Consider the following 12,231-nt stretch of genomic DNA (forward strand, 5'->3'; position numbering starts at 1 on the left):
GTTATAATCTTAGTGAAATAATTTTATGATTATAACTTAAACATGCTCAGCTAAAATATAGGCCAAGTAGCGAAGCAATTTAATTAGAGTTTCACACAGTTTTGAACTTGCAGTAATGATGAATGGAACTAAAGGTTTTGAATCGCAATTCCCACCATCTGCTTCACAATTCTGACACTCACCCCTGACCTTTAAGGTCTGTCTGTCCTGAGGGAGTTTCCGAACAGGACAGTTTTGTTCACTACCCTACAACAATTCACAATTCTTATGGACTGATGTTTTATTATAATGACTGCACAATGTCACGGAAAATTGTGATAATCCTGGAACGAATCCTTTTGTCAGAAAAAGAAAAACATACTGTGGTTAGAATTTAAAGAAGGCCGGTATTCTAAAATTAACTTTGTGGTTTTTGGTGGGCAAGGTGGTGGGGGGGGCATGGACATGAAAAATATTTTTTTTGTAGTAGTGGTAGGTTAGAAATCATCCTTGTGACATGACTGAGAGCATCACAAGCTACAATCACACCACACGTCTTCATGCACGAATAAAAAATATTTAGTCAATGCGGATCTTTTTATTTCGGACCACCATTTTTATTTTCTCTCCATGGCCACACAAGAAAAAAAATATATGGATAGAAGATCGCGACACGAGACGGGACACCATGCTCTGAGCAAAAGAAGCCCACATGTGCAGAAGAATGATAGCAAACTAAATCACAAACAGCTGCAGTTCACAGAGCGATAACTGGGATTATTGCCTAACATGTTATTTGCTCATTGTAAAACAGATGTCATTTGTCCCCAACCGCTAGGCTGGATAGACTTTCACATTCTTAAAACTAGCCCTTTTTTTCTGGCCCTGAAGGTAGGTTCTTTGGTGTCCCTTTTTGCTCATTTCAGAATAAATAATACATTCAAGAATTGAGTACTTATTTACAGAAGATTTATTACTCTGACCAGCCTCAAGGCAAGCCACCCACTATGGTAAAATCTTTCTAGTTGCTTTTGAATAGTTTCATCCTCCCAAATACAAATGCTGTTCTGTACTGCACAGTCAATGCCATTTTCGCACTAGTTCACATGTTCAAACTCGTGCAGTTAGTACCATCGTCGCATGCATTCCGATTTCAGGTCATTGGACTGATCAGACCATAGTCACATTCCGAAAAATCTAACCCATGTGAGATTTAAAATCACCTTCAAAAGTGTGTGCACGTACCGTGCATGCGTGCGTACGTACATACATACGTACATGCGTGTGTACGTACATACGTACATGCGTGAAATAATTTTTGTTAATGATAACAAACTTTCGATTAAAAACGTATCATTTTAAACTGTAATTATGACACCTGGCCACTACAAAGAACGATGGCGCTGTTGAGAGGTGGACGCTAGTTCCAGACTAACGCTCAGAAGAGGAAGGGGATGCCAAGGAAATGTGTTTTTAGCATGTTAGCAACAGAGCTAACATGGAGCATGAATGAAAAAAAATAGCACGGCCAAAATAAGCATCAATAGCCGTCCTAATCAAATACTCGATCCATCTCTTCTAGCTTCTCTCGATATGGCGGAGCAGCATCTCGACACGAAGCTCCCCATGTACATCAGCCATCACATTCACTACCATTTAATAGAGAGCATTTGCCTCAACTGCTTTATTGTCACAACTGACTAATAGACCTCATCCCTGATCCATAGTCAGCATTCCACCTTTTTTCCACTACTTCACACTGCTGTATTAGAGTGGTATGTCACAGCCTGATTAAGCCAACAGAGCAAAATCTGCAAAAAGCAGAGATGCAATACTGAGGTCACCAAACTGGACCCCTTCCATACATCGGCTGTGTGTGTCAATAAAAGTTATGAACAGAAATATTGACAGGATAGCTGATCCCTAGGGTCCCCCTTCTAAAAAAGGAGATCACAATCCTGGTCTGCCCGATTGTCAATGTGATGCTGTATACGAATGTCAGCCAAGATATGTACCCACACAACAGCCAAAGCATTTAGGAAATCTGGGCAGATCTCATCCATCCCAGACACCTTGCTGCCAAGGAGCTTTTTAACCACCTCAGTGACTCCAACCCTAGAGGTGAACCTGCATTAGAGTCCCCGGCTGGGCGCTGCTTCCTCATGGCAATGTATTTCAATAGGGTGGATAAGGACTTCAGAGGAGTCGGTCAGCAAAACCCCATTTCCACTTTACAGAGTTGATGATGCACTGCTTCCCCTCCCGAAATGATGAATGGTGGACCACAGACAATTTGAAAATCGCATTTTTTCACTTGAAACTGATCAGCGGATAACGACATGATTGGCCTTTATTTACAATCCTTTGATTTGAATGGAAAATTCTTGTAATTCCTGCCCCATTTTATTGCGTCGTTTTAAAATTGTGGATTTGCAACCTTTTCTTGAACAGTACTATCCAGAATATTACCTTATAGGTTTTCCCTACATTACAGTACACCCTACAGAATAGCACTTCAATCACAATTCCTTAACTGGATCCTGTACTACTCGCTCAATAAGAAGATCTGATAGTGCAGAGTTGTGTTTCCCATAGCTGAGCTCATCACTTCTGCTATTTATTGGAGATGTAACCTGAGAGGGTAGTGTTGCTTCTGAGAGTCTGTTTCCTCCGAGAGCAATAGATGGAAGGAGATTTAAAAGAAAAAAAGATACAATACACTGAATCAAAATATTATTAGTTCCTTTTGATGCCAAAAGTTGTTTGGAGTGTTTTACCTTCCGCTGTTTTCAAGTCAGTGCCTGTGATTTTTCTTCTTGTTTCTTTTTCTCTTATGAGCTTCATATAGTTATTCAATTGATTAACAACCACTTCACCTAATGCAACCAAAGCCTGTGAAAAGACTAAGTGCACCGCGGCCTTTGTGAACTAAACCCCTAAAATTTGTGTAGAAAAGCTTCACCTTATTACAATTATTTAGATGCATCATTCACCCTATGCTAGTGCTTCTCAAATAGTAAACCAAAGCAATGCTTGGGGAGGGCGTGAAGTGATGCCCGGACGCATCTGACTTTTGCCGTACATGAAGTTAGTGCTTTCAGCTTTTGCCATCAGAGGTCACCATGGCAAAACACCATGGAAAAGTTATTGACAGGGATGTGAAGAAAGGTGGAGCGCAACACAGATAGTGAGTCAAACATAAGTCACCAGAAAGCCAAGAGTGAGAAATATGTCGAAGGGTACGTAGTGCTTGGCTAGAATGTTATTTCGGTGAGAGATGATGAAAGTCCTTTATGTTTGCTGTGCCAAAAAGAGCTGGCAGCGGAGGGTATAAAAAATGAAAACAAACTTTCCAACAACTGCATCATTCAGTATCACATTATCAGTTTGAGCAACTTGAGTAATTTTTTGTTAGTTCACTTGGCACAAAATTGTATGTTTGTCAGCCAGAGGATTTCCGTTTACAGACTTGTATGAGGAAACGTGAATATTTGTAATGAAAAACTGTTAACCAATATTAGAATAACACTGTGCCATGTGGCTGTGGCATGGAGCTTTGGACTCCCCAACTGCTAATCTAAAAATAGCTCGGGTGGGATACAAAACCAGCTGGCAGGAATAACAAAGGAACTGAGGAAAATCCACAACTTGTACAGTAATACCTCAATATGCGCGTGCCCTGACACATGAGCAATTTGAGATACAAGTAAATATCTTGAGATACAAGACAAATTTTGATATATGAGCATACAGCAGACTCGAGAGGCTGCTCATAAAAACATCATGGGCACTGTCTTTCTGGTCGCAATTGTGTGCATCATTTTTGGAATATTTTAACGGCAATACAAAAGCAAAAAGCACATCGATAGAGAAAGTCAGGGTGGAGACGGGGCAAGTACAGCCAACCCGGCCGGTATCAAACTTAAATACAAAATTCAAATTAAGTTTAGTGTAAAGTTAGATTAAATTTATTTTTGAGTGTGTCTGCATCGTAATCCAAGTTCATTTAGATTTGTTTATGTTATTAAACAAGCGTGTTACCGTGCATTCCCTATGATATTGACCCTATTAATGTGTTTTTGATTCGTACATTATCTCAAAGACCACGTGTGATGATTTTCCTTACGATTTTCCCTTCAAAGTAACACATTTGTATTCCATGAATTTGGAAGGGAAATTGTGAATCGGGGCAGCTTATAAGCGAGAAATTGTAAGATTCAACGATTTTTAGGAAATTAATGATGACAGCCTCTAGACCTTTTGGTGGAAACAGGACAGCATTAGCCTTACATCATCGCTAAAATTCATCTATTTAGTCGACAATAACTGGTACAGTTCATAAGCATGACGTAAATCCTTCAAATCAATAGTACACTGCACAGAGGACATGGACTTTCAAAACCGCCACGAATTGGATGCACACATTTATTCAATAGTCATGACGTGGCCATAAATTTGTTTTTATGACATAGTGTTTCAAGCTGATTTTCTCATTCCTATTGTTTTCAGAACATCGTGAAAGAAGTCCCCAAAGAATTTTATTCCAGCTTATTTATATCCATTCTTTACTCAGTTTCCACTCTGTTTCCCTCAACGCTGTTACGCCTTCCACTCATTACTGTACTTTGATTTTCCATCCAAAATCCCTTCCAACAACAATTGACCTCTGCAAGACCCTGTGTCTAAACAGATGCTTAAACTACATCAACAAAAAGTAGCTGTATCACTTTCAAGGCCCACTATTACAGAAAACATCCCCAGAGGCAGCGCTGAACCCTCCCATCTTTATCATCCACCCTCAGTCTTTCCTCTCCATATTTATATTGACTAATCTCACTTCCCAAGCTCTTCCTCTACTGTAAGTCCTCGCAGCTTCGCGTCCAGACTGACACTCTGATGAGGGTCACTGTGGTCTCTGTTGTGAGGGGCAGGAGCCGGAAGAAAGCAAAGGCAAGTGCTTTCTCAGGAGGGACTATCATTAGTCTGTATGGCGAGAAGGAAAAAGAGTGGCAAAGGAGGACTGTGAGAAAGAGTGTAACAGTACGCGTGTAGAAGCAGAGCGAGAACAAAAAGAGAGAAAGTGCAGGAGAGCGAGTGAGAGAGAGAGAGCGAAAGATACCGAAGGAGGAAGAAGGCTGTCCGGCGTCACAGCTCACATCGCTGGCTGGCTCGCTCACTGTTGACGAATGAGCTGTCTACCCACGGGGCTGGGAAACGGCAGCTTGTGACAAGCTGGAGAAAGGGGAACATGAATGTAATGCGTACCTTGCCTCGACTGCTTACAGATACTGGCCAAAAGAAGACCCCAGAGAAGAAGGATGGGAGGCGCATGTCGTTCCAGAGACCCAAAGGAACCATCGAATATTCTGTGAGTTCTGCACAAAACAAACAAGTCTTTAATTTGTGTATTCTCATTCAGTGTGTCTGGCCGTCTCTTGTTTGCATTGTGCTGCAGCTGCTGTGTGTGTGTGTGAATCAGCTGGTGCTGGCTTCTGTCTGACTAGCTTTGCAGAGGATGTTTATGTGCACCGTGTCTACCCATGCTTAGTGGCTCATTTGTGACGACATGACATAATTTTGGTTGCTTTTTTATTTTTGTGCTTGCAACACGTGCATCTGAGCTTCAAACTATTTTTGTTTGTCTTTTTTTGCTGGCATGCGGGGCATAACGGAATGAAAGGTTGAATGGACACTGTGTTAAAAACACCCGCTCTACATGTACATCATCACCAGTTATTGTAAACAAGGAACGATGATTCATAGTTTTGGGTGTTTCTTTGGTGAATTAACTATAGAGAGGCAGGATGATATTTGTTTTTCAATTCTCTCCGTGCCACACAACAGGAGCATTCCATCACACAGCTAGCTATGCTTGTGAATGACCTTCCAGCTGCACTGTCATTTCTATCGGTTTAGCAGTTGTTTTAGGAGAGGAGTAGCGAATTGTTTGCGACGATCTCCTATTCTGCTGGCATGAATTTAAAAGAGAGCTCCACTCTGCTCTGCCTGGTGTTCTTGAAATGACCCTCAAATGCAGCTGCAGTCAGACAGATTTTCCTCAACCCTCTCCGTGGCAACAGTGAGGAGTGGGATCACTGTAGATCTGCTCATTCTGTGTCTGTCTGGTGAGGGGAGAGGAGAGCAAAAGCGTGCTCTACTCCAGTTTAATTCCCACTTCTCAGCCCATATGTTCCAGTGGCTGTTTGAACATTTTATTTATTTATCTATTTATGAGATGTGGTTCTACTCCATCTCTTAAAACCACCTTCCTAATCTGTCAGTAATTTCGGTCCTTGTTATTGACTATAGACCTGGGTTTTCATTTTCCAATTGAACAGAGAGCAGTTTGCGGCTAAAGGTTTTTTTGTTACCTTAATAATATGAGCAACCTTTATTTTTTAGACTTTCCGACAAATTAGCACTTGAACACGTGGCTAATGGTAATAAATTAGACACTGCCAATCATGTTTCATGAAGCCTCTATACAGCAGTGGCACCTCGGAGGATGCTGTTGGCTAGAAAAAAAATTAAACAGACACAATCAACGTGTTATGTCCTTTAGCCTCACTTGCCTTGTGATGGACACTTGCCCGACAGTGAGTGTTTGAGAAACAGCCTTATCTCAAACTTATCTCCTGCGCCCAAGGGCCAGCTGGCCATGTTTCCTTATTTTACTCACAAGTCGATAATTTCATAATCTATATCCCAGCTTCTACGGGTAAATGGTGGTTTTCCTTTTACGCCTCCTTATCGATGCCATCTTCCACCTCGTCTATTCTCCTCTACCTCACACATTTGGCTTCTTTTTCTCCCCTTTTTTTTTTAAATTAGATAAACAGTCACAACCCATCTGCCTAGACACTGATAAACCAATGTATTCAGTCTTGTCAACCTAATGGCTGTACTAGATTGAATTAAAAAGTATTTGAAATCTGTGTGAGCGAAACATGGATGAGGAGGGTGAAAAATGCAGATGAGAGAAAGGTAACGAAAAGTACAGAGGTGAGGATTCTTCTCGCTCAGCTTCTCGTTTGATCCAATGTCTGCTAGATATGGTTGCTCACATTTATTGTATATGTAATTGCCCTGCTATGAATGCAGGTGTTGTAGGTTGACTGCTACTTTGCATCTAACGTAAAATTCATGTGCTTTTATTAAAAAAAATCTTATATTTTCATTTATCCCTGCATGCTTAATGGTAGAAGTTACTGTTTACTACATTGTCTAACTCTAAGAAGATGCTTCCTTGACTGAATTTCATAATCAATTCACTCTACTAGTGTGAGCCTGAATGGTTGTCCGTCTCAACATGCCCTGCGATTGGCTGGCCACCAATTCAGGATGTTTGTTTCTTTGCCAGAGTATTGCTATTGGCTCACCGCTTACATAGTAATTCAATGCCAAGCATATCACTCCAAATGTCATAAATGATATAACCGGCAACTGGATGGTATAGTGCAGTGGTCCCCAAACTATTTCAGAAAGGGCTACAGTGGATGCGGGTTATTGTTCCAACCTGTAAGAAGAAAACCTTTCTACCAATCTGGCATCCTAGAAATGCAATCCGTTATTTGCAGTCAGGTGCTTATTTTTTTATCAGAAACCTCATTGGTTAAACTGTTTGTGTTGGATCGGTTGGATCAAAAACCTGCACCCACAGGAGACCTCTGGTGTAGTGGATCACTTGCCTGACTTCGGTGGAGGCAATCGAGGGATCGATTCCTCCTAGGTGGCAGTATGATACTTAGTGTGAATGATTGTCTGAATTTCTGTGTGTCTTACAGCGTACCTGGCGACCGGTGCAGGGTGTAGTCTGCCTCTCGCCAGAAGTCAGCTAGGATAGGCTCTCGCAACCTTTCTAAAAATGGGCGGTACAGAGAATGAATGATATAGCCACTGTCGAGTGGGTTTAAGGTTTGACCCTCCCAGACAAATGTTTTCACCGACTTGCTGCGTGTTAAATGAGTTAGTTGAATTGAGATTATAATTCAAAATATTGCATTTGATGATGACACGTTTCAAGTTTAATACTAGCAAAATGGCATTTTGAATTAAATCAACCACTTCCTCTGTCATTTAATTGCCCTTTCTTTTGTGTCTCGGCGTCTCTATTTTTGTCCTAGTAATTCAGTCTGAGGACTATCAAAGCATAGACAGGCCCTTTAATCTGACACAAGGAGAACTCTATGAAGGAATCCCCTTGAAAAGGACACACTGTTCTGTGTTATAGACGCCCTAAAATTAAATCTTCTCTTGCAACAGCTTAGATGTTTTTGTACCAAAAAATCCTACCATTCGGATGGCAACTGTCAAGCCAATATTTGTATTCATCCATCACAAACATAAGTGCAACAGCTCCTTATTTTTCCAATTATGGTTGATTAAACTGTACCATCAACTTTATTTCCAGATTGATTCACTCACTGATTGTTGCTTATGGATTTGCCCGTGCTTTCCTACGCGCCACTTGGCATTGCTACTAAGATGCTTACAGAAACCTAAAAACAGCTATATTCATCTTTGGCTTCATCAGTCATTTTTTAATCGTATCGTCTTAACCGTTGAGCAGTGTAGCCATTAGTTGTGTGTATTCATGCTGTTCATGACAGCCAAGACATTTATCTACCCTTTTACCTGAAGAATAGATGGTATCTTGTCTTAATTATTAATTTGAACAAGAACCAAGGTATTTTCTTTATCCAAAGTTTATAACTAAAGGCTGCTTATTACCTGCTACCTACTTAAATCTCCTAATATTACTCAAAAAGCAAGGTTATGCTCCAAGCTTTACGTCGCCAAAAGTACAATGCCCTTCAAATAGAAAAGTTTCTGTTTTACGTAATGTAAAATTTAGAAAGTGACTTAAAGTTTGTAACATTATGCCTTTTTTTACTCCCAATTTTACTAATATCCTATCACGCGAAGAGCAGACATAAGTCAATAAAAGTTGAAGCCTGTGACATCAAACAACCGTTTTACGTTACATAGAAATAGGCAACAAAATTATATTCGCTATTACTTTCGTAATAGTTTGATTTCAATGTCATAATATTAAGATTTCTCTCTGAATATTACAATGTATGACATGTAGTTTCCCACGGCACACCTGACCATATCCCACGGCATACCAGTTGGGAAACACGTGTCAATGATTTATGAGTTGAGTAAGTTTCATGAATATCTTTGCCTCTAAATTAGGCAAGACAGCTCGCTAGTTGAATGAATGAATTAATTTAATAATTTAAGATGGTTGGCTCATCTAATTGGTGAATCTAATCTTTCATGACTCAACAATTATTTGGGTTATTCCAGCAGGAAACAAAAACAAATTTCTAGGGAATATTTTTGTTTTTAAAATATTGTCTGCGCTAAAAATGTACAATACCAGATTTTTACAGGGTTTGGATTTGTTTCCAGTGAGTGTCAGAATTCGCCCAGTCCGCTCAGGTCACCAATTCTATTCATTTATTGTTTTAACATAATTTTGAGTTGCATTTGACACATTCTAAGGATAGCAACTCATCTTTTTGCTGATTATGTGGTTCTTGCGGCTTTATCAAGCCATTCGTAAATAGGGGAGCATCTGTACTCGCATTGCAGAGCGTGTGAGACTTTTATTATTAGAGGACATTGTTCTCGAAGCGGGCGGGCCGGTGAACGAATGGTTAGCACATTGGCTTCACAGTTCTGGGGTCGAAGATTCCATCCCAGGTCGGTCCTCACTGTGCGGAGTTTGCATTTTCTCACCATTATTGCATCTCATTGTGCCCTGCAAATGGCTGGCCACCGATCGGTTCAGGGTGTCCTCCGCCTGGTTCCCAAGGTCAGATGGAATAGACTCAGCACGCTCTACGAGCCTTGTAGTATGGAAAATGAATGAATGAGGCATATCTGCCTTTTTAAAGAGCGCTTTAGGCTATCTCCTCTGCCGACGACAACCTCTTAAGGCTACCTTGTGTGTTATAGATGGGCGGTTGCTGCTGCTTGTTAAGTGATACATTGATCTTGGAAATGTGTGCTGCAAGTATATGCTTCCATTCGGCAACGTTTGGTGGGACAAGACCTGTCTCAGTTGCCTCCCTCACAACTCGGTGATGGTCAAGTTCAAGTATAACATTGATTTTGGTCACGACTGAGGGAAGAATAGAGCAAGTTAAGATAGTTTGTGGAATTAACTTCAGTGATGCAAACTTTTTTATTATAAAGAAAGAACCGAAGCTAAATATTTATGCATTCACTTTTACCAATCGAGTTGCATTCCTACCCTCTTCTATGGTCACAACTCACGAGCTGTGTCTTGTCACTAAAAGAAGAGAGCATGTGGATATAAGTAGCTGAAATGAGTTGCCTGATTGAGTACATAAGGGACATAAGGGACTCATAGAAGAGCTGCTCCTCAAAATTGGAAGGACCCAAATGAGCTGGCTCAGGTATTTTCTCGGGATAAGCCTGAAATTACCCAGTAGTAAGGATAATGAAGAATCCATTTATAGTCAGTGGATCAGAAGAACTACTAGTTTAGTTTAGCTTTATCACAATTAGTAACTGGCTCCAATTTATTCCTTAAATCTAAATTTTGTTTAAAAAAATATCTTCATAGACAAAGTTTTCCCAATTTACACAAAATCAACTGCATTGTAATATAAGATTTTTCCTGGTGCAATACTCAGTAGATGTGTTCTGTTTGTAAATACAATCAAGTTTGTGCCCGTTTTTTTACACATACAAAACGTCAGTAATCAACTCCATATTGTTTTTTAAGTGTTCCTGACCCCTAACAATGTTTTTTCCCTCTTTCCTGTCTAAATTGAAATCGGTGTCTCGTTTGAAATCCTTCGACAAAATTTTAATCACTATAGGTGAGATAGCACACTGTGTTTTATGTTGTCTCACATGTTTCTTTTTCCGGTAAGCTTTATTTATTTAAACTCTGCTGTCTGTGTGCAAGAATATTCCCCTGGAACAGTGACCTCTGCTTTATACAAGTTAATATTATGTGGCACTTGCATGGAGAATATTGCTTAAGGACATGCCTGGGCGCTAAAAGACAAAACACAAATACTGTATATCAAAAAGTAGTCCCATGACTGTTAACAAATTACTATCATCCTATCCTAATTAGGCACTTGTTTTGCCTGTCTGAGTCTTGGGGCATTTATACCCCTTAGCACACTTTTCTCATATGCTACATTTCTCTCTTAGACACAGTTGTCATTTCTATTTGGAGAGTAGAATATCCCACTGGGCATATTAGAAGAGCATGAGCATGTTACTGGTTCAGGCACTTGCAACACCTCTCTCCTGTATGTTTTTTTTTAACTGGTGGAGTCCACCAAATGCACCTGGGTAACTTCACGGTGCGGCTGCTGGGAGCAAACAGTCTGTACAATACATTCAACCAAATGAACCTCAAGCATAACTTGTTTAAACAAGATGTATTATGGTATTTCAACCACTGGGGTATTCTAGAAACAACTAATGAGCAAATAGTGAAAAATTCAACAGCATAGGTATAAACCAACAACAATTTTCAAGCCTGAACTGAATATCAATTAGCAAAAGATTTTACCCTACTTCTTTCTCTAATGTTTTGATTTGCCTGCTGCTCAAAATTGCAGTTGGTCAGCTTGAACCAGCTCTAATTTTTAATAAATCTAACATGCATAGGAGAATAACCAACACTGAAGAGTTTTATGTCTAAATGCTTTTACCTAAACACGTTTTCTTTTGAGAACAATGATGCTCTATGGTAGGTAACACAATATAATTTTTGCTGCTCTGGTATGCATCTCAGTTCACATCATTGCTATTTCATGGGCATTATAACTAATTAGTGATTCTATTATTATTGCAAAACCAAGCACAGAAAATAAAATAGGGCAGATTCTACCCACTGTGTGAATGATGAAATGTTTTTCCCTTCTGTCTCTCACGTATCTATTATTTCTTTTTGGGAATTCCCCAAAAAGAAGCAAGTGTGTGATTTCCTCTCCTCTCTCTTGGTCCAGGTGGAATCGCGGGACACATTGAACAGCATTGCACTCAAGTTTGACACCACACCCAACGAGCTGGTTCAGCTGAACAAGTTGTTCTCCAGGGCGGTTGTGCCTGGCCAGGTGTGAACTGCTATGTAGTATGCCCATATATTATAATGTCCTATCCCTCTATCACTGTCCAGACGCCGCCATGTGACTTATCACTGCCATTCACTAACTTTCATGATCGTTCTTTCTCATGTAATGTAATGAGTTT

The 12,231-nt window shown here is 40.1% G+C and overlaps 1 protein-coding gene across 7 annotated transcripts in view; it reads left to right on the forward strand.

The window, feature by feature from the left end:
* oxr1a (oxidation resistance 1a) overlaps positions 1–12,231 on the forward strand; it is an 83,858-nt gene that overhangs the window by 44,449 nt on the left and 27,178 nt on the right. For 5 of the 7 annotated variants that reach the window (XM_077719989.1, XM_077719988.1, XM_077719992.1 and 2 more), the window contains 2 exons: positions 5,265–5,347; positions 11,988–12,095. In XM_077719989.1, coding sequence (XP_077576115.1) covers positions 5,265–5,347; positions 11,988–12,095 — 191 coding nt within the window. The remainder of the gene's footprint in view (positions 1–5,264; positions 5,348–11,987; positions 12,096–12,231) is intronic. The other 2 variants (XM_077719994.1, XM_077719995.1) reach the window with 1 other exon arrangement.

The sequence above is a fragment of the Stigmatopora nigra genome, chromosome 7, assembly GCF_051989575.1.
Source record: "Stigmatopora nigra isolate UIUO_SnigA chromosome 7, RoL_Snig_1.1, whole genome shotgun sequence".
Classification (NCBI taxonomy): Eukaryota; Metazoa; Chordata; class Actinopteri; order Syngnathiformes; family Syngnathidae; genus Stigmatopora; species Stigmatopora nigra.